General features: G+C 39.9%; 1 protein-coding gene across 6 annotated transcripts in view; it reads right to left on the reverse strand.

The window, feature by feature from the left end:
- Positions 1 to 23,687, reverse strand: part of SH3TC2 (SH3 domain and tetratricopeptide repeats 2) — a 69,288-nt gene that overhangs the window by 40,489 nt on the left and 5,112 nt on the right. For 3 of the 6 annotated variants that reach the window (XM_065918867.1, XM_065918866.1, XM_065918865.1), the window contains exons 2-7: positions 12,635 to 12,733; positions 8,683 to 8,810; positions 4,744 to 4,849; positions 2,946 to 3,128; positions 1,607 to 1,808; positions 753 to 826 (exon numbers count right to left, since the gene is read on the reverse strand). In XM_065918867.1, coding sequence (XP_065774939.1) covers positions 753 to 826; positions 1,607 to 1,808; positions 2,946 to 3,128; positions 4,744 to 4,849; positions 8,683 to 8,810; positions 12,635 to 12,733 — 792 coding nt within the window. Of the gene's footprint in view, positions 1 to 752; positions 827 to 1,606; positions 1,809 to 2,945; positions 3,129 to 4,743; positions 4,850 to 8,682; positions 8,811 to 12,384; positions 12,524 to 12,634; positions 12,734 to 23,687 lie in introns of all 6 variants that reach the window. The other 3 variants (XM_065918869.1, XM_065918868.1, XM_065918870.1) reach the window with 2 other exon arrangements.

A 23,687-nucleotide genomic window follows, 5' to 3' on the forward strand; every position in this document is an offset into this window, starting at 1 on the left:
CGCCAGGCACCTTTATCCATGGGATTCTCCAGGCAAAAATACTGGAGTAGGCTGCCACTTCCTTCTCCGGGGGATCTTCCCAACCCAGGGATTGAACCCACGTCTCTTGTGTCTCCTGCATTGGCAGGTGGATTCTTTACCACTGAGCCACCTGAGAAGCCCATATATACCCACACATACATAGAGAGATTAACTTTAGTTAATAATGTATAATGTATGCATATATTTATACGTATATATGTATGCATGCATTTCATTATTCAAAAAATATTTACTGAGCACCCACTATGTGCCAAGCATTCTTAATCTTCCTAAGCGCAAAATTCTAAGGGAAATTAGAAAACATTTTGACTAGAGATTGAAAGCAAGCAGCCTGCAAGCCATATTTGGCCTATATGGGGCTTCTTTTTCACCCACATATCTTTAAAACCCTACAGTCCCCACCATCTCCTAACATCATCTTCCATTCAGGCCCTTCAAGCATCTGTGTGTTCTGCCTGCCCTTGGAGGCATTTATATCTAAAGTATAACCCTGATCTGAGACCTCTCACTTCACAGGCAAGGAAATGTCTATGGATTGTATAACATCCATATACCATTCATGTCTATGGATGGTATAACTAGCTTCCCCAAGTGAAGTCAACAGCAGAGATGAGACAGGAATTCACATCAACTGATTCCAAATCTGTGGATAAAGTAGGAGGCAGAGCAATATTATCTCTCTACTAATACTGTCTTCAACTCAGCCATACCTATCTGATAGGAGCCTGTCCAATCTCTCTTCCTGGAAAGACCACAGCTTCCTGGAAAATTCTTTAGGAACCATCTGCCAATGGAAACACAGGCTTTGTAAACATGGATTTCAAAAAATTTGAAAAGTGAGCAGAATAATTCATTAAAATAACAATGATGGTAATAATGACAAGTATTATTGTCATTTGGATTACTCTTATTTTAATAGTGGCAAACATTCATTGAGAACTTACTTTTTATCAAGCATTATGAAAAAGAGGGAAGCTCAACAGGGATGGGGTATCTTCTAGCTCAGCAATTCGTTTGTCAGTTAAATAACTAACAAAGAGATCCCACTCCATTCTACTGTCAGACTCTTTGACACACAGGGCCCATGGCCTGGAATCACGTTTATTGTCACTCTGCTGGAATTTAGACTATCTCCCAGCAAGGATTCTCAGACTTTAGTGTAAAAAACATCCCCTGATATTTAAGGGGAGCTTACATAAATTGAAGATTTTTAGATCCAACCCCAAGAGAGACTGAGGAAAACCAGGGGGTATAAACTTGTAGTAAAATCCCCAAGTGACTCTGGTACAAATGGTCCCCAGTCCCCACAAACACTGCATTGGAGACCAGGCAGTGTATTTCCTCTTTGAAGCAATGTCCATTTGAAATTTTGGGTTTTCTCCACTTCATCTAATTGTTGTGCAAATCTTGACTGTTAAAAAAAAAAACAAAAAAGATAAAAAGCATCCAGGTTTGTCCCCTCCCTGGCACCACGGATGTCCGTATCTACAAATGTGCCTACTCTGTTCTAAGGAGACTTCAGTGTGCTCTGGGACCCTCTCCCAGTATTTGAGTGGCTACTCACTGGTGGAAAGGGAGAAGCAGGGGTTCCAAGGCTGACACTGGCACCAGGCCCCGCTGACCCGTCACCAAGGACACGCCTTCCCACTTAGACTCGCCTTCAGCCATCTTCACCGAGATTAACTCATTCTCGCAAAGTGCCAAATACTCCCCTTCCTTCTCAGCTGGCTGAGCCACAGAGCACATGGCTCTGCAGAAGAAGTGACCTGTAGATAGTGAGACAAGCTCTTTCCAAGGAGTAGCAGGAAGTGAAAAGGGAGTATCCACTCTATATTTCCATAGAGCCCAAATACTTTTCTTTCTGAAAATAAAGTATACAGTCCAGGGAGAGGTGCTACATGAGGTCTTTGTGACCCCAGGAAATTGGTACCAGGTTCAAAAAAAAAAAAAAACCACTGAGAAGGAATTCACTTAAAATAGGCACCAAAAATTCCAAATAATTCTCAAGAATGAAGTTTAATTGGGACTTCACCTTGAGAAAAGATGAAACAAAGTTAGTGAAAATATATTTAAGGGAACTTCAGTTATAACTGGGCTGCCGTCTGTGGGGTCACATAGAGCCGGACACGACTGGAGTGACTTAGCAGCAGCAGCAGCAGTTACAATTGCAACCTCATGCTTTCATGCTTAATCTTAAGATCAAAAAAGAATAAATTAAGTTGATTTGGGTGAACATAATTTCTTCAACTAAACTTCATAGTCGTACAGTATGCAAGTTTTTCTTTCATGTATGATTCATGTGATACAATCAGAAAGAGAATTATTCTGCAAAATATTCTACAGAAATCTGGCTCTTTCACTCTGTCTAAGATGTCATCAGGTGTTAACCAGTTGGTTGCAGCCTAGATCAAGCCTTTCTTGTAAACAGATTGGTGGGTGTTCCACCAAAGAAGTTTTCTACTATCACTTTCTTTAATTTCATGAAATCATGCAAGTTTTGCAAGATCTGCAATTTGATTTTACAATCAAATTATATCACATGCTTGGAATAGTGGTTCTTAATCTTGGGTGCATGTTAGAATAATCTGCAACTTTTGAAAAATACCAAAGCCTGACCCCCATTTCTGGAGATAAACTGACCCCAGTGGAGCCCTGACATGGGCATCTTCTTAAAAATTCTCAAGTAGTTCCAACATCAGACAATCAGTGAGACTGGCCAACACAGCTGTTCATGGGATATTGATGTTAAACTGAGATGCTTGAAATAATACTATAACAGGTGGGTTCGTTTGTGAATATTTTCATGTTTGAATGGTTTTTGCCTCCCTCTGTATCCTATTGCAAGGACTCTGATAACAAATATCCAGGTAAGACCCTCATTCCCACCCCTATACCATACTCACCTTCCTGGATCAGGAGTCCCAGGTATATAGTTTCCAGGTGTTTATCATCTATTGACACGTGGATCTCTGTATCCTCCACGAGTCGGCAGTTGAGCCAGTACTTGTGGTCAAAAAGGAGATGCTCCAGACATGTGGATACGTAGCCTAAGTCAAGCCCAACAGGATTCCTCAACAACATGATTCCTATCATTAGCTGAGCATTAGAGTGAGCAATTTCCCACCTGAATTTCTCCCCCAGACCTTCATCCCTAACCTGACTACATGTAACTGGAATTAGAAGAGCATAGAGAGGTAGCTAGAAATTTTCTAAAACTGATTAGTTCTTCTCAACATCTATTGGGAAGTATAAATCATTTTTAAATCATGTTTATTTTCAACATATTATGAGTCTCCATAAACGCAGAACAAGATTATCAAACCAAACTACCTTTTTATAATATACTCATAGAGGAATCTCCAAGATTACAATGTTGACTCTGGGGGTTCCTGGTTCCCCCTTAAAGTTCTCCTGACTAAATCCAAATTCTTATATCCCTGATGATGCAGTAGCCAGGGAGATTCTCTATGATCCATAAGTGAGTCAGGATTTACTTTAACATTCCTCTGACCCTCCCCTTACCTCATGCCCAGTAAGATCTCACTTGTTAAAACCAGACTAAAAACTATGCAAATTGCAAAACTATAATGATAATGGATAGTATTTTAAACATTCCTATAAATTTAAATGATTTGTATTAAAATTTTGATTCTACACTAGACTTCCTTACTTTCTTAAGATGCAAAACCTGTCTTTTTCCATTCTGACTCTCCACTGTACTGATTTAGGCCCTGTGTATCTTCTGTAACAGTGCCTATCATACTTTAATGTGCACAAAAATCACCTGGGACATTATTAAAATAGAGATGCTGGTTCAGTAGGTTTAGGGTGGGGCCTATTGTTGTTCATTTGCTAAGGATTCCATTTTTCTAACAAGCCCCACTTGATGCTGATTCTGCTGGTCCATGGAGCACACTTTGAATAATAAGGATCTCTAATGGTCACAGAAGCAAATGGGTAGAGTGGAGAGTAGAAAATCACCTTGACTACAAGAGAAGAATTTATGGCTTCTAGTGAAGAGCCATCTTGACCCTCCTCCCCTACATGAAATCACTTCCTGTGGTTTGCATGGAGCCCAACATTGTCTAAGAGATGTAAAACATGTGCATCAATTCAAGAGGCCTCCTCCTGCTTTGCCTGGTTTTGCTTTGCAATTGTAACTTCCCTATCATGAGTTACTCTCCACGGAGATGGTAGGTAAACTATTTCCCCCCACACTGGTACTGGTGCTGTGCCCCAATATTCTTCTTTACCTTCTAGAAAATCCTTCATCCTGAGGCCTCTTTAGCAGACAGTTCCCCCATATCTTTCTTTGACTCTTTCAAAAACATGGAACATGGATCTGGAACTATTTTGAACAGCTATTTAGATCCTACCTAAGGCTGGTTTCTTTTTCTTTTTAACCATAAATTTTGAATCTATCTCTATTTTGAATTTTGTAGATGAACAATAACTGTTGGGCAATTTTAACTGATTATCTAATAATCACTCCTTGAAACAAAGAAGTGTTGCATGTGACATTTCAGTGCAGTATCTGCTTTAGATTTAGTTCCAGGAAGTTTGTGATATTTCTATTAGAACATCCAATTAGGTGCTATCTTTTTTAATTATTAGAGCCACACCAATTCCTTAATGTCAAGCTCTACAAAATGGCTGATCTGAGACACAGGTGCTCCTTTACCTGCCTGCTCCATGTCATACCTAAGTTCAGGTAGGTGGAGAACTTCCAGATTTCCTCCATAGTCTTAAAGGTGATGAGGAACTGGGCTTTCTGGGACTGGATACCCACCAACCTGGCTGAGAGGTCCTGAGTAAAGAGAATAATGAGTCAGTCTGGGATGACAGAAGTGTTCTGTGAACAACATGCTGTGTATGAACTTCTTTTTTTGAGATATAATTGACATATAACATTGTATTAATTTTTACTGTGCAATATAATGGTATAACATATGTATATATTGTGAAATGATGACCACAGTAAGTTTAGTTAATATCCACCACCTCATATAATTACAGATTCATTTTTTCTTGTGATGAGAACTTTTAAGATCTATTCTCTTAGTAACTTTCAAATATTCAATATAGTATTGTTAACTACAGTCACCATGCTATATGTCACATCCCCAGCACTTATTTATCTTATAACTGGAAGCTTGTACCTTTTAACCACTTTCACCAATTCTGGTGTATATTTTTTACATTACCAGAAAAACAAAAGGAAATAACCTAAATGTTCATCAATAGGATACTGGTTAAGATAAACTATGATTCATCCATTCAATAGATACATTATATATTATAAAATTATAATATTATATATCCATAAAAAATCTCTTTGTGAATTGATACAGGCTCCAAATCTACGCGCTGAATGAAACAACAGCAGCAACAAAAAGAAACCAAAGTGTAGAACTATGCACAGAAAATGTTATCTTTTGTGTTTAAAAAAAAAAAGTACATGTTAGAGGGTGAAGAATGCATCACAGAAGGCACCTTGGAAGTAAATTCAATTGTGAATCTCTGTTTAATAATTATTTTTATGAAACTAGCAAACAGAAAAACAAAAGCATACAAAAATAAAAAGTATCCATAATCCCTCCTCCTAGAGATCATCAATGTTAACAACTTTGTCTATGAACTTTGAACCTTTTATCCTGAACGTGAGTTTCTATGTAACTATTTAGTTTGTCACTAAACAATGTTTTATGAACCATTTCCCAAGTCATTAAATAATCTACATTATTTTTAATGGTTATTTATGCCATTGTCACACTAAGATAATTAATTCTTAATGATTTATTATGATTAGACATTTGAGTTGTTTTAATTTTTTAACATCCTAAAGAGTACTGTGATAAACATTCCATATCTAAACCTTTGCCTGCATCCTTGATTGTTTTGACACTAGTAATTCCAAGAAGTGTAATTGGGAATACATGTTTTCAATCCTAAAATACAGGAGCCAAGCTACCCTCCAAAAGGCTGTAAATTTACACACTAGCAGAGCAAGAAGAGACCTGCAACACTTACCCCCTCTTTTTAAATACCTGAATAAAAAGGCCTAAATCACTGCCCAGACTTGGTTTTCCCCTAAAACATTTCTCTTCTGTTTGTTCAAGCTTTTGGACTTGACAATAACAAGTTAGGATCAGACAGTCCCTCTCCCTCCAGGCCAGGTCCTACCATCAAAAATCAACCCCTGAAATCCTATCCTGAGAGGTTGATTTTATCAACCCCTGAAATCCAACCTTGGAGAAAGAAGAGGACAGAAGGATCAAAGAAAAAACCCCTACATCAGCAAAGTCAACTCTGAGATTCTCCCATCCCAGGCCTCAAGAGGCCTCAGGTCCTTGGGAGATGTGGATCCTGGTAGTCAGGGAAGAGGGTCCTTAGTAAAAATTGGTTTACAAGGAATTTACTACACACCAGGCACTTCAGCAATAGTTTTATGAGCAATGCTTCATTTAACTTGCACAATAACCCTAGAAAAGAGGAGTTAACCCATTACAAATACACTTTTATAACATTTAACCATTTCTGAAATAAAAGAAGAGGAAGCGTGACATCATAAATAATTGTCATCACTTATTTTCCTTCTCAAAATAATAAATTTATAATCAAATGGCCTTTCAGACTTAATAGGAAATGGTATTATTCCTGTTTTATACTCAAGGATGCCAGAGCCTAGACAGGGTAAGTCAAGGGAGTCATGACACCCAAACTGGATCTCAGATTCAACTGACTCCAAGCCCCAGCAGGCCAGTTTACACCACCAAACCCAGTTCTTGCCCATGTCAAAAGTGACTCAAATTAAAAGAAACTCAATGATGCCAGTTAGTAGCTAATCCCTCCAAATTCTTGAATTCTGGAGATTTAAAAACAAAACCATTCTGTTATTTATAATATATCTACTATTTCTGGAGCACATCCTACCACCCAAGCACAACACCAAGCTCTCTACAGATACTACCTCATTTACTTCTCCCAACAAACCAAACACTATCTTTTTTATTATAAGGCTGATTAAGAGAGTATGTTCCTTTTTTAAATTTGTATCAAATTCATACAGAGACTGTAAAATAACTAGAACATGCTAGTTTAATATGTAAAGCAGTGTTCTCTTTCCCCCATCTCTTTTAACAACTTACAGCAACTTTTAACTATTTCTGCCTTTAATTCTCCTAGCAACTATGACACCACCCTTATGGAAGAAAGTGAAGAAGAACTAAAGAGCCTCTTGATGAAAGTGAAAAAGGAGAGTGAAAAAGTTGGCTTAAAGCTCAACATTCAGAAAATGATGATCATGGCATCCGGTCCCATCACTTCATGACAAATAGATGGGGAAACAGTGGAAACAATGGCTGACTATTTTTCTGGGCTCCAAAAGCACTGCAGATGGTGACTGCAGTCATGAAATTAAAAGAGGCTTACTCCTTGGAAGGAAAGTCATGACCAACCTATGTTATGACAGCATATTAAAAAGCAGAGACATTACTTTGTCAACAAAATTCCGAATAGTCAAGGCTATGGTTTTTCCAGTGGTCATGTACGGATGGGAGAGTTGGACTACGAAGAAAGTTGAGTGCCAAAGAATTGATGCTTTTGAACTGTGGTGTTGGAGAAGACTCTTGAGAGTCCCTTGGCCTGCAAGGAGATCCAACCAGTCCATCCTAAAGTAGATCAGTCCTGGGTGTTCATTGGAAGGACTGATGTTGAAGCTGAAACTCCAATACTTTGGCCACCTGATGCGAAGAGCTGACTCATTTGAAAAGACCCTGATGCTGGGAAGGATTGAGGGCAGGAGGAGAAGGGGATGACAGAGGATAAGATGGTTGGATGGCATCACCGACTCAAAGGACATGGGTTTGGGTGAACTCCGGGAGTTGGTGATGGACAGGGAGGCCTGGCGTGCTGCGGTTCATGGGATCACAGAGTCGGACACGACTGAGCGACTAAACTGACTGAAGTACCCCCTAAAATATAAATAATTTAATTACACCCTCCTTCCTTGGTCTAGAACTTGAAGATACTATCTACCTACTATGAAAGATGAGAAACTGGTTTATCTTATTGTCTTTTCTTCCTCTCATTCTAAATTTTATAGCTATTAATTTTTGATTGGTAACTTTGGTACTTAAAAAAAGTACACTTAGAGGTTACCAGTGACTGAGGAAAGGGGATAGAGGAGAGTTACTGTTTAGTGGGTACAGTGTTTTAGTTCAGGATGATGAGAAATTCCGGAATGGATAGTGGTGATGGTTGCACAATAATATAAATGCATTTAATATCACTGATGTGTACAGTAAAAATCATTAAAACTGAAAACGTTATGTATATTTTATCACAATTTTTAAGAGTCAAATTCACAACATTTTTTAAAAAGTATACTTGATATTATAATGATTCCCATTCTACAGAAGTATGCAGGCAATCAAAAATTAATAGATTTAAAATGAGGCTTTCTCTGACTCTGATTCCAAGGGTTGACCCATTCCTGCTGAGCAGAGAACCTATACATTATTGTGCATTCAGTTAGAAGTTTTCTTGAGGGATTTTGTTCCTGGCACTGTCCTAGGTGCTGGGGAGAGTATAGGTAGTGGAAGGACAAAAGATGAGGTTGCACTGCTCCCAGAAGCTCACCTTAAACAATGCACGCACCTCCTGGTCCTCATTCTCCAGTGCCCAGAGCCGCCTCCTGGCTGCTTCCTGCAAAGGGCCATTTACACACCTTCTGGAGCGACTCTTCACACTGAAGGAGAGTGTCAGATCTTAAAGAGAACAAAGGGGAAAGATGAGCATGGAAATGCACTAATAGGGAAGAAAGAATTAGATAACCCCCAGTGATTCCCACATCCATTCCCTAAAGTGGTGGTCTCATCAATTAGAGATTGTTAAGTAATTGTTAAGTAATCTTAACAATTCTCTGAACACATTCTTGAAACTTCTTCCCTCTCAAAAAAAAAAGAAAGATTTATCTATATATATAGATAGATACACACACACACACACACACACACACACACACACACACACACACACACATATATATATATATATATATATGCTGAAGCCCAGAATGTTCTAGAATCTCAGGAACTGCTACAGTTGGGTTGGTTATTTCTGCTTGTACAGGGTATATTCCTAGCTGTCTGGCCTTGAAGGAACAGTACCACACAGAACCAGCTAAAACATATTTCCTACTGTGGATGATTTGTGAAAGTTTCCAAAGAATATGAAATTTATCCATATTTATGGAAGAGTATTTATATGTCAGATTTATGATATGTAATAAATATCATGTACTTTATGCATTATACATTGCTGTTGTTGTATCTGACTCCCTTGCAACTCCATGGAGTCATACCAGCCTCCTGTAGCCCACCAGGCTCCTCTGTCCATGGCATTTCCCAGGCAAGAGTACTGGAATGGGCTGCCATTTCCTTCTCCAGAGGATCTTCCCAACCCAAGGATTGAACCCACATCTCTTACATTGCAAGCTGATTCTTTACCACTAAGTCACCAGGGAAGCCCATGCATTATACTTATACACATGTATTTCCTCTAATACGCTTCTTTCTGATAATGCATTTATTGTTTGTCAGGATAAATGGTTAATATAGCTTATCTTTAATATCATCAAAATGCACATTCATTCAAACCAGCACTCTGAACAGAAGCTGTTTTAGGTGCTAGGATACAGTGGGAACAAAATAAACATGGTCCTGCTCTCATGGAGCTTGTGTTCTTGGCAAGTAACCAATTCCGTGCACACAATAATTTCAGATGGAGAAAAGGAGTGTGAGTAAAAAAATGTTAATAGGGTAAAGAGACAGAGTGATGGAGCTGTTAGAGAGTGGATAGTGCTGTCGTGAAAGGCCACGCTGAGGAGGTTCATTATAATAACTGCACTTTGCCATGTGTCTTCTTTAGACAATAAGTAGCAATACCATTAACAATTTTCAAACACAATGAACCATGAAGGCATCAACTGGATAAGCACAGAGGTTTGTCTTCTAGCCTTAACTTGCCAGGGCTTCTGTAAATTCCTAAACACATTAAAGACAGCCCTTGTCATGCTCGCCTGAGCACACAGGCAGCCTGAACTTCTATCTTTAAAAAGGCTTGTCTCTAATGCAGAAGTTGCGGAAATGCTGTGGCTGCAGGCCAGCTCCAACACGACAATACCCACTGACCTGACATCGGTGAGAGCTTCAGGTGGATGTTTATTCCACGCTGCTCCTCCCTGGCCTGTGTTCTAATCTCATGCAAGTCCTCCATCTTCAGCAGTCCAGGTCCAATGTTCATCTGGTAGCCTCACTGAACACTGATCTCTGGGAGGTAAGCCCAGGGAGGAGGAGTCACACAGACCTGGGCTCAAGGCTTGGCTCTGCCTTTGTTAACTGCACCACCTGAGCAGTTAATTATCCCTCTATACTTGACTTTTCTCATTAGCTGAAGAGCTTTTACAGTACAATCCCACATAATTTTTAAGAGGCTTACTAAATGAGATTATGTGCATAAAGTATTCTGTTCCATGTTGGGTGCATACTAAACATTCAAAAAACACATTAAGCATTAGCTGTTGTCCGTCACAAACCCCTATCCCTACCCTAGTACTCCAGCAGTTTCTGCTCACTGCCCTCATCATGTTACACTGTAATTAACCTTGACACTAACTGATTCTGTGACTTCCTTTCACTAAACTTCTTCTCCTTCCAAAGCCTGATCCAAACTCCCCTCCAGAATCTCCCCTAGAAAAGCTCCTGATAAGTGATGGCCCCTTCAAAGTGAATCTCCTTGCCATGCACTTGAGTTCATGGTTATGGAACTCAAAAGACCTGGATTTAAACAAGCAGACTGCTTTTGGATCTCAACCAGTGAGAGCTGATACTCAGAGCAACACCTCCAGGCCAACGTGGGATCCTCAGTGGCATGTCCTCAGTGGGATCCAGTGCCCACTGAGGACAAGGGAATAAGTCAAGTTCACTCTACTTTTAGTGCAAAGTACGTTTTGTCACTTTTATTAATCCTTCTGAAAACTAGTGGTTTAATCATGATAATGTATCTGATTGACTATCTGTGACTCTTTCTCATGAAGAAGAGGTTGGCAGTTGGAGCTGAGTCTCCCCTTCCTACACTATGATCTTCTTGGAAACAGCATCATAGCAGAAAATGCTGAAAGATAGACAAGTTCTGGCTTGGGAGGTTAAGTTTCGCCTACATGTACCCTTTGTTCATTCACTGATAGGATAAAATGCTGACTCCACTGTGTTCATGAAACAACAGATGGCTGGCAATTCAGCCTTTTCAGAGATGGCCCAAGCTGACAGACAGATAAGCAGATTGACAGAACAGCTAAAAAATAGAGGGTAAGTCTTTTTTCATAGTCAACGAAGAAGTTTGACAGAATTTAAAATGGGGAAATAAAAGAATGTGGCATGACATTATATACTATCTGTTTACATAGTACATATCCTTTGAAATATTCATACTGCAGATCTTTTTTCACAAATCTTGATTTTGTATGCTGTAGAGAAATACATACTTGGGAGACAACAGGGCCTCATGGTTACAAACAAGGACCAGGGATTGAATCCCTTTCTCCTCATGTATTAACTGTGTGGCACTGGGGAACTTACCCCACTCTGTGAGTCTCTGTTTGCCACCTTTGAAATGCAGAATGTGGTGCCACCTCCTAGAAGTGAGTATGTGACGATGAAAAGTAAATGCATGCATGACTTAGCATGTGCTTGGTACGTGATTTGCCATTAAAAATGGTCCCTGTTACTGGATAATAGAAACTGGGTTTTCCCCAGGTTTATCCTCAGAATTTCCAGTACAAGGTTCAGCTCAGTTGCACCTCTCTCTCTGGATGGTTCTCTTTGCCAATTTCATTAAAGTCTCTTAAAGATAACATTGTGAAAAATATGTATTAAGAAAAAGATTTTTTCTACTTTAATTTCAAAATCTTTTTTTTTTCATTCTGAAAGAATCAGACAGACACCCTTCGCTCCGCCAAAAAGAATCAGACAGACACCCTTCTGCTCAGCCAATCTCATCCCACATACTCAACCCTTTATGCCCTTATATATTTAATAACCTCTGCATAAGGTGGTATATAGAAGACAAACAAGACCTCCATGGACTTATTCAATCATTCATGTGTTTATTTACCAAACATTTTCTGAGCACCATTACATATGTACAAACAACTCTTTTAGGTACTGTGTAGAATACTTGATTATTCACAAAATTGCACCTGTCCTTCAGCACCTTAAAATCTATTTGGTGATATATACTTTATTTAATACAGCAAATATGTATAGAATTCCTAATATGTACCAGATTGCAAAAAGCTTTCAGAGTCAGCTGAGATGGTTTGGCTTTAATCACACAGGCAATGGAGAGCTTTGGAAGATTTGTGGGCAATTGAATATCACAGTCAAGGTCACGCTTACAAAGATGTATTTAATGGTGGTGCCTAGGAAGGATCAGAGGGAGGGAAATTGTAGATGAGACTGATAAGGGGGTTACTGTAAAATTCTACATGAAAAATATTTTTAAATAAGTTTTGTCTTTGGGGTTTAGATACCTGGAATCATGTTCTGTGGCAGGAAACATTTTTCCTTGTTTTCAGATGAGGATATAAATTCACTCGATATGGTTGGATCCTTGGAAGAAGTGTCTTTACCTGGAGGAAATCAAATGAAAGATCATTTGTGAGAGTGTAATAAAGCCATAAGCAAGGGTTACAAGTTTTTGTCAAGCAATCATTCTTTTCTCCAGGCTGGTGGTCCAGAAGAATTCTAATTATTATCACTTTTGCCTTAGAATTATTTTCTCAACTAAAGCATGCTATCTCAATGCTACAGCATCCTGGGTATCTCCACTATATTTTAAAAAGGGGGGAAAAAACAGATTTCCCACCTATAGGTCAGAGTGAGTCCCATGGCTTACATGTTCAATATATGGTGGGCCTACGAGGTCATAATAAATCTGACTACAGCAAGGTGGATAATGGAAATGCTGGAGCAGAGCAATTGAGAATAACATCCTGAGGGAGGTGACTGGGACATGGTTGTAATGGCCCTGAAATCTATGATTGGCCCCAAACTATCCTTCTGTCTGCCCACTATACAGACTTCTGTATGGCAGGGTTCCTCAACCTCTAGGATCTAATGCCTACTGATCTGAGGTGGAGTTGATGTAATAATAATAGAAATACAGTGCACAATAAGTGCAATATGCTGGAATCATCCCAAAACCATTTCCCACCCCCAGTCACTGCAAAAAACTGTCTTCCACAAAACCACTCCCTAGTGCCAAAAAGGCTGAGAACCGTTGCTTTATGGGATTTCTTTCATCCCCAGCTCGCTAAGATGTTCCTGTCTTTGCAGCTGTAAAACTGGAGTGAAAAAGAGAAGATCATAGCACATACTAGGGTTAAGGAGGAGGCTATTTTGATGGCAAAGAGTTGAAAAGTCAAGAAAAGTGCAGTTATAAAGCACAAGGCAGTAGATAAAAAAGAAGGGAAATTTGAAAGTATTGACATGGAATGTGGGCCTCTTTCATGGTATCCTCAAAATACAACAAAAGAACTCAGGTTCTTAACCCATTATTGTTGGTTGTTCTGTTCTTTAGAACCTGACACTGGTCAAGAACTCTACCATGGGGTCAGAATATTGTAAGCAATACCTGATACTGGAAATAGGGGTTAGGAATCTTGGCTCAGCTACTAATCGTCAGTCAGTCATCTAATCCATCCGACTTCTTCATTTGTAAAATGCTGGTGGATCAAAGTCAAGCAGATCTACTAGATATGCATTCTGAACCTGTGCTTCTTTTGAAGCACAGGCAGTCCAAGAGTGATAAGGAATGAAGTTATCACGCACCATCCAATCATGGCTGGTTAACCTTGAACCCAAACCCTCATATTGCTGCCAGAAGTCTGCCTTCTTCCATGCCTGTTCAGTGGGATTTTGAGACCAAAGCTGAGGATCTTCCATTTTTTCATAGCAGGAACAGTTAACATTTTTTTAGGGTAATGAACAAGGGAGAATGAAATGAATTTAGGCTTGAATGTGCTGTAGGACGGGTCATTAGCTCACAGCTTTTCATGTAGCAATCGCGTTAGTCCTGAAATTAGGCAGCTTACCTGGAAGCTAGCAGTAATGAGCTATAGTCTACCAGGATCATTTTGTAGTTCTGCCCCCAGGAACCAAAGTAACTGTAGCAGAAAAGGTTCTGGCTTGAGAATCATGAGATATGAGTTTGCACAAATCAGATTCTCCCATACATAGGTTAAGTGACACTGGTCAGGATATTTCATCTGTCCTTTTTTTTTCAGATTTCACTTTTCCTGATTATAGGTGAAGGCTTGATCTGAGTGATTTTCAACTCTGTCTGCCTATTCAAGTTATCCAAAGGCTTCTGAAAAAGCAGTGACTTTTTAAAATATCAGTGCCTAGGCCTCATCTCCAAAAATGTTAATTTATGTCCTTCATCATGCTACCCAGTCACACGTATTTTTCTTTTCTCTTCCTTTCCTTTGTTTTCTTCTCTTTTTTTCTTCCCCCTCTCCCAGTGCTGGGAGCCATTATGGGAGATCCCAACCATGACGAGGTCATGAAAAAAATACCTGGCACGCAAGGCCGTCCAGGATCCCACCCATGACGAGGTCATGAGGAAAAGACCTGACATGCAAGGCCCTTCAGGATACAAGGGACCCTCCAGGTTGGCCCCGGCCTCTACCCCACCCTGTATCCTCCCCCCTTTTCTGCTGTTGTTCTTGTTCACCCTGTTGCGGATTCTTGTGTTGCCTGCTGAGAGCTCTCCTGCTCCTCTTTCACTGAATGAGGACCAACTTAAAACCCTAACTAATAAATCTCCTGGACACTGGTACCCTATGAAGGGGCCAAAGATGAAGGAAATACTTCAATTCAAACCCTTTTGCTGGCATTCTGGCTTGCTTGATAAATGTGTGTTCTCATTGCAAAAAATAGTCATGATTGTTCTAAACATCCTAAGCACCGTATGCTAACAAAAGAAACCATTAAGCATAGGTCCCTCCGCGGGGTGAGAAAGGCTCCACAAATAAAATAGCCACAAATGTGCCTAATAGAAAATAGTTTAGATAGAGATTAGCTTGTGAGTCCTGCAGGTAGTCAACTTTTAGACTAGAGCCTGTTTTGTGCTATACCTGCTGTTTTTGCAATCCTTTGTATTTCTGTTCTGTAAAAATGTAATCCTATCTAGTTCCCATGGAGATGACACCTAATAAAAAGAAAATAGATTAACCACAAAAAAGACAGGGTAGGCTACTGAAGTTGCTTAAAGTTACACCAGGTGCAAGCCATAAATTGTCAACAGGCCTGAAAGCCAAAAGATATTATACATAGAGATTATCCATAAAAAAGGCCCTAATAGGCACAGGGCCCTTTGGGGGGTGAGGAAGTCCTATTAGAGAACACAAAAAATATTATTTTAAAAGTGGTTATTGGATCAACGTTTGATTGCTGTTAATGTGCTGAGGTTGTGCAGTAGAAACTATTGTTAATATAGTTAAAGATCCAGAAAAATAAGAGTTTAGCCCTAGTGTAAAAACAATAAGATAATTGTTCATTTTAACCAGGAGTGCTATACAGGGACTCCCTCACCAGAGCCGCAGAGTCTTTGTGTGCTAAACTTTTTAGACAAATTTAGCTGAGAACTTCCGCAAAAAGACTGACCTTTGTGTTAACAGGATTGTATTTCTACTATGTTGCAACCTGCTGTACCATGAGATCGCCACTTTTCTGTTTTCTGCTAAGCTCAAGGCCAGAAGATACTGTACAAAAAAATCTATGGAAAAGACTCTCATAAACAAAAATATACAGAGAACACCTGGTTTTGTGAAGGACAAGCTGATGTAATGTTAAACTAAGTCTGTATGCTTATCTCCCCCTTAGAAATGTACCAACTTAGGGTATAAAGGCTACAATGAAAAATAAAACACTGCCAGACTCTGCTGCACACCCTGGTCTGGTGTCTCTCTCTCTCTTTCTCTCTCTCTCTCTCTCTCTCTCTCTCGCCGACGCCATTCATCCTGAGGGTACTCCTGGATCCTGCTGGGGCAAAGGCCCTGGCAAGTGGCGCCCAAACAGGGACCCAAAGGTAAGTCTCTCATTGTCCAGTTTTTGAAACGGCTAGGACCCCACCCGGGCGTTGCAGGCCCCCCTGTATAAGACAGGTAGGGTAAGGAGGGTGGGTAGGACCCCAGTAGCTGGGTAGGTTTCAAGTAGGACCCCACTAGCTGGGTAGGTTTCAGGTAAGACCCCACTAGGGCGCTACAGGCCCCCCTACATAAGAAAGGTAGGGTAAAAAGGTGGGTAGGTTTCAGCTTCCTTCTTTTCTAAGATTAAGATCCTCTCCTTTTTCTTCTTCTAATTACTAACAAAAATGGGCAACAGTTAGTCAAAAGAAAGGCAGCTTTTTATTGGAGTCATAATGCAACTCCTTAACCGCAGAGGAATTAAAGTTAAAAAGACCAGTGTTCAGTCCTTTTTTACGTTTGTCCAAGAGCAATGTCCTTGGTTTCCAGAAGGGAGCACTTCTTACAAATCAAATAACTCTAAATTAAACAATAAATTCCAGGTTCAGGTAAACTGGGAAATATTCAGTATTAAATACCTGATATTAATGTTTTTTTGTTGACCTATCTAATATAGACATGTCTTAGAGTAATTAACATCAAGTAAAATATTTTCATTGTGCCTAGGTTTAATATAAGTTAAATATTATATCTGTTACAAGTTTGTCAACAAAGAAATTACCTCGAGTGAAAAAACTTCTAAAAAATGTAAGTGAGATATGAGTTTGTATATAAACTCTATTAAGAATAATTATTCTTTAAAAATATCTGTCTACAATAGTCTCTCCAGATTGGTGTAACTTAAATTTCTAAGGGTTGTGCTAAACTAAGTATTGTAAGTCTATTAAATAATTAGGTCATTTCCAAATAAAATAAGATTTTCAAACATTTACTACTAAACACTGATTTTCTTTTACAGAAAAACTAAGGAGATTTGAGACTACAAATGAATAATGTTTGATGCCATCCTGAGATGTTCGCTAGAATTTTTTTTTTTTAATTATCACTGGTATTTATGTTCACCAATCTATAAAATGCTAATATGAAAGTCAATTCTTGGTTGCTTAAAAAAAAAAAGTAAGATGTGTGTGTTCAGTAAAGAAGGTATGAAAAATGAAGTTACATTTTATGAAGAAAAAAGGAAGTAAGTTTGACTTACAGTTGGCTGTTCCAGGATGGGAGAACAAATGGGTACAAAAAGTGATTAAAAGGTTTTATGGAAACTAGACCCCAAGGGAAGAGTTTTGTGTATAAATAAAAATTTTCTTGAGATGTTGAACTGCCTTTGATATTGGATTTTAAGTTTCTTTACCTCTGAAGTGATCTGTTCTATGTTTACCTTTGAAATCTTCTTTGTTACTTTGGCTAAGTGAATATATTATTTCACAGTGATCTATATGACTCTCTCTGACTCTGTGTTATAAATCCTTTTGATATTTATTGACAAAACTGCCTAAATAGCTTGACTTCTAACTGACTTTGGGATGATTCAGAGGGCCCCTGAAACATCCCAAAGAGCTATTAAACTACCTGAGTTCACTTGACATGTTAAATTGCATGGGAAATATTGTTGGAGGAGTGATAAATCTCCTCAGGATATATTGTATGATTGATGTTACTTATATAGATATCCTAAAAATTATGTGACATTCATGAAAATCTGATATGTCCTGGTAAAATGCTGTCAGTTATAATTTTAGTTATCATGTTAAAGTGTTACAAGTCACAGCAATGACCAGACTACTTTGTTAATTACAATTTAATTAGATTTTAAACATGCCTTGTATGGTTTCACTCTCATGCCTTAAAAAAAAATACTGCTAGTTCTTCAAGATTTATAAAAAAGACTTATCTAAGATTAACTGAAAAATTTTGTTTGTTTGCTATCTGGTAAGTTGGTAACAGACTGAAATTTAGTCTACTCTCTATGTTAAGAGAACAAAGTTTTCTTAGAATGAATCTTCAATAACAGATTATTAATTTCTTTGCCTTTCAGTTATTTATATTTGTTTTTAAAATCTTTTGTTACTTTAGTAAAGCAAATAAGTGTTATTTAAGACTATGGTACATGTAGAAGCTCATTCTGTTTCTACCAAAAATAACCCCTCACTGTTAGACTTGTGCTATCCTAATGTCTTAACACATGGCAACAGTCTACTCCTAAATTGGGTAATTAAAAATGGGTGAACAATAGCTGAAAATCAAAGAGTCGGGGCTATGGGAAATCCAAGACAGCCGCTTGGCTTTTCCCAGCTCCCTGACAAACCTCATTTTTATTTGATGGGTTAAAGCCTTCCCTGGCTACAGGATTAATATATCCATAATTTTTTTTAAAATCACTAAATATTAAGTTTTGTAAATTGTTAAACTAAGTTTCTAGTTTTGTTAATTAAGGTTTAGTGTTTACTAAGACTCACTTCTGAGATAGTTCCTTGTTATGTTATATTGCTAACAGATTTAATTAAGTTATTAAAAAAGACACTCTAAGTTTGTTTCTAAAGCTTATCTCAGTAATTTATTTTTGGATGAAGATCAGATGCCTCACGACCTGCAACCAGGATGTTCTGCACATACAACTCAACAAGCCTCCATACCCACATGGAGACAAAATGAGTCGCTTTGCCATCAAGCACAGGGAATAGCTTCTCTACAGGGATCTTCAGCCTCTCCTAAAAGGGTTTTTATTGCTATGCTTGTTTTACTTTCTTCCCAGCGGCAGTTGCATTAACCCTGCGGGTGCATACTGCACAGTATGTTGATACTATGTCAAAGGGTGTCTCCTTGGTTTTGGCTCCTCGAGAGGTCGTTGACAGAGGACTGGAGATGAAGGTGGATGCTCTGGAGGAAGCGGTGATGCATATCGAAACAGAACTGCAAGCCCTAAAAATAAAATTAGCACTGTCCTGCCACGCAGACTACCAGTGGATTTGTGTAAGACCCTTAAAGGTTAATGAGACTGATTACAATTGGGAAAAAATTAAAAATCATATTTCAGGGGTATAGAATAGCTCTAGCATAAGTTTAGATTTAGACAGATTGCATGCACAGATTAGAACAATCAAGCATTCCCGACTGGATTTTACTGCCGCTGGAGCTCCCAGTGATTTCTTTAAAGCCTTCTCCAACTTTATTTCTGCCAAACATATTTTGTCTACTGTTCTCAGTTACATTGCTGTAATAAACACTGATTCTTATTATTATTACTATCCTCCCTTGTATCGTCAGAGCTCTTCAGCAGAGCACTCGGAAGCTTGCAGCTAAAAGTCATCTGGCTGTTTTAAAAAATAAAAAAGGGGGAGATGCCGGGAGCCATTATTGGAGATCCTACCCATGACAAGGTCATGAAAAAATACCTGACACGCAAGGCCGTCCAGGATCCCATCCATGACGAGGTCATGAGGAAAAGACCTGACATGCAAGGCCCTTCAGGATACAAGGGACCCTCCAGGTTGGCCCCGGCCTCTACCCCACCCTGTATCCTCCCCCCTTTTCTTCCTCCATTTACCTCACAAGAAGCTGAAATGTCTCACAGAGGCTCCGCTTCGCCTCGCCGGACCCTCCAAGGTCGCTCAAACTCCCCCATGCAACCCCGACGAAGGGAGAATACGAGGGCCAAGTTAGTCCTCACAGCACGCAGTGAGGACGACCACCACGAGGCACGGGCCTCTCTTATCTTATCTCGACACTCCAAGAGAGCTGCTCAACAAGATGCACCACCTCAGGGGGAACCCCAGGGACTCGCTGTGAACTGGAAGCCTCACCCGCTGAGTGAAAAAAGAGCGTTCCATGGGCACCGCAAGGGCAGGTGGGATGTTTACGCACGGAGAGACTAGCACGGCGCGACGCCTCGCGAGACCCTCCAGGAAAACTAAACGAGACTGTCCTTGGCGCGTCTGAGCCACCAGCCCCGCCGATGGCCTGGGAGAGGGGGCAGGAGACCCAGATGGGACGTGATTCACACAGCACCGGCCTTACACACACCACCAACAGGCAGGAAGGGGAGATGAGGGGCCCGGACAAATGAGAAGAGTGGTCCTGTTGCCTTGAACTTGGGTTCCTTGCCAGGTGCTGCTTAAGCCTAGACAAGAAGAGCGCGACGTCACCACATCGATGCAGGTATTTTTCTTAAGTTCCCAAATGACTCTGATTTGAGTCAGTAAGAACCACATTATCTGCATAAGGTTTTCAAACTTTAATGAATCACCTGGGGCTATTGATAAACTGCCCTAGTGCCTCAGACAGTGAAGAATCTGCCTACCATGAAGGAGACCCTCTTTCCATCCCTGGGTCAGGGAGATTTTACTGGAGAATGGAATGACTACCCATTCCAGTATTCTTGCCTGGAGAATCCCATGGACAGAGGAACCTACAGTCCCAAAGGGTCAGATGCGAATGAGCGAGTAACACTTATCAACACGTATTGATAAAATGCAGATTCTGCCTCACTAGTTGAAAGCTTGAGATTCTGCATTTCTAATATGCTCCCAAGTAATAATCCTGCAGGTCCTAGAATCACTTTGAGTGGCAGCCTGGTTCCCTACTCTAGGATAGAGTTTGAAAACTGGTATACCAGAGGCCACGGGCCATAAAAACCCACCATTTTCTTTTCTTTTTTTTCCTCTACACTGTGCACTTTTAAGATTTAAATTGCTCTACATCATTTAGAAATCAGGATGTTTTACATAACCCAGATGCTTGGCTTTGCTTTGAAAACTGGAAGAACTGTAGTCTGGGGCCTTCATGCTCATCTGGCAACAGTCAGCTGGTACTGAGTGGTTGCTGCCACCTCTACGGGGCATTTATTCTCTGGCCATCATGGTCCCCAGGAATGCCAGCTCACTTATTTACACCTAGTCCTCCCAAGCTTTGTGTGTCCATGAGAAGAGACAGTTGCCTAAGGACCGTGAGGGTCTGTGGCATAATCCCATCTTGAAGAAGGAAGTTCAGGATGGTGACCTCAATTTGGGGGAGAAGGCAGGGCGCACAGCTCTTAAAAAACATGTGAGGTTTAGAGAAGAAAAATCACAGTTTTGTAGAATGTGATTTGTGGATCATCTGCATCAGAATTATTTAGGTACTTGTTTTTTTTAAAAGACACCCAAAAAACTTGGAGCAAAATATAGAAGAGTATTTGCATGACTTGGGTAGCTAGCGATTTTCTAAACAGAGTGGGAAAGGTTGTTGGAATTGTTCAGTCACTAAGCCACGTCGGACTGTTTGTGACCCCATGGACTGCAGCACACCACACTTCCCTGACCTACATTATCTCCTGGGTATTGCCCAGTTCATGTCCATTTAGTTGGTGATGCTTGCAACCATCTCATCCTCTGTTGCTACCTTCTTTTCCTGACCTCATTCTTTCCCAGCATCAGGGTCTTTTCCAATGAGTTGGTTCTTCGCATCAGGTGGCCAAAGTATTGCAGCTTCAGCTTCAGCATCAGTCCCTCCAAAGAATATTCAGGGTTTATTTTCTTTAGGATTCACTGGTTTGATCTCCTTGCGGCCCAAGAGACTCTCGAGTCTTATCCAAAAAAAGAGTCTTCTCCAGCACCATAGTTCAAAAGCATCAGTTCTTTGGCGCTCAGCCTTCTTTATGGTCCAACTCTCACACCCATACATGACTACCTGAAAAAACATAGCATTGACTATATGAACCTTTGTCAGCAAAGTGATATCTCTGCTTTTAATATGCTGTCTAGGTCTATCATAGCTTTACTTCCAAGGAGCAAGTGTCTTTTAATTTCATGGCTGCAGTCACAGTCCGCAGTGATTTGGGAGCCCAAGAAAATAAAATCTGCTACTGTTTCCACTTTTTCCCCATCTATTTGCCATGAAGTGATGGGACTGGATACCATGATCTTAGTTTTCATGAATGTTGAGTTTTAGGGCCAGCTTTTTCACTCTGGTCTTTCACCTTCATCAACAGGCTCTTTAGTTCCTCTTCACATTCTGCCATTAGGGTGGTGTCATCTGCATATCTGAAGTTGTTGGTATTTCTACTGGTAGTCTTGATCCCAGCCTGTGCTTCATCTAGCCGGGTATTTCGAATGTACTCTGTATAGAAGTTAAATAAGCAGGGTGACAATATACAGCCTTGATGTACTCCTTTCCCAATTTTGAATCAGTCTGTTGTTCCATGTCCAGTTTTAACTATTGCTTCTTGACCTGCATACAAGTTTCTCAGGAGGTAGGTCAGGTGGTCTGGTATTCCATCTCTTGAAGAATTTTCCACAGTTTGATCTACACAGTCAAAGACTCTAGCATAGTCAATGAAGCAGAAGTAGATGTTTTTCGGGAATTCTCTTGCTTTTTCTATGTTTCGATGGATATTGGCAATTTGATCTCTGGTTCCTCTGCCTTTTCTAAATCCAGCTTGTACATCTGGAAGTTCTTGGTTCATGTACCATTGAAGCCTATCTTGAAGGTTTTTGAGCATTACCTTGCTAGCATGTGAAAGTGAAAGTGAAGCCACTCAGTCGTGTCCGACTCTTTTCAACCACATGGACTATACAGTCCGTGGAATTCTCCAGGCCAAAATACTGGAGTGGGTACCCATTCCCTTCTCCAGGGGATCTTCCCAACCCAGGGATCAAACCCAGGTATCCCACATTGCAGGAGGATTCTTTACCAGCTGAGCCACCAGGGAAGCCCTGGTAAAATCAAGGAAGCATATGAAATCACATGGAGGCATGTGGAATCAGCATAACAGTTGAATATCCTTTGGCATTGCCTTTCTTTGTGGTTAGAATGAAAACTGACGTTTTTCAGTCCTGTGACCATTGCTGAGTTTTTCAAATGTGCTGGCATATTGAGTGCAGCACTTTAACAGCATCATCTTTTAGGTTTTCAAATAGCTCACCTGGAATCAGTTAAAATCATTTAAATACTTTGATCCAGACGTACTTGAAACAAACAATCCCTGGACTTTTCATTTGTGAATCAATAAATTACTTTCTGGAAGCTAGTTTTATTTTTATTATTGGTCAGAAAATTACTAACACTTAGTTCAAAAAAACCTGCCAAACTGCTTTCCAAAGTTGCTGTACCTTTTGCATTCCCATCAGCTACACATGAAAGTTCCTGTTTCTCCACATCCACACCACTTTAGTATCAGTCTTCTTATCTGTAGTCATTCTAGTAGGTGTGTAGTTTTATCTCATTAATTTACACCTTCCTAATAACTAATGAGGGATTCCCAGATGGCACTAGTGGTAAAGAATCTGCCTACCAATTCAGGAGATACAAGAGACTTGGGTTCAATTCCTGGGTTGGGAAGATTCCCTGGAGAAGAGAATGGCTTCTCATTTGCCAAGAGAGAACCCACTTGGCAACCCACTCCAGTAGTCTCACCTGTAAAATTCCATGGACAGGGACGACTGGTGGACAGTCCATGGGTTCGCATGAGTCAGATGTGACTGAGCACGGCTAATGATGCTGAGCATTTTTCACATGTATGATTTCCATCCTTATATTTTCTGAATGAAAGTATCTGAAAATTTTTATTGGATGGTTTAGC

The sequence above is a fragment of the Muntiacus reevesi genome, chromosome 1 (genome assembly GCF_963930625.1).
Source record: "Muntiacus reevesi chromosome 1, mMunRee1.1, whole genome shotgun sequence".
In the NCBI taxonomy this organism is placed as follows: Eukaryota; Metazoa; Chordata; class Mammalia; order Artiodactyla; family Cervidae; genus Muntiacus; species Muntiacus reevesi.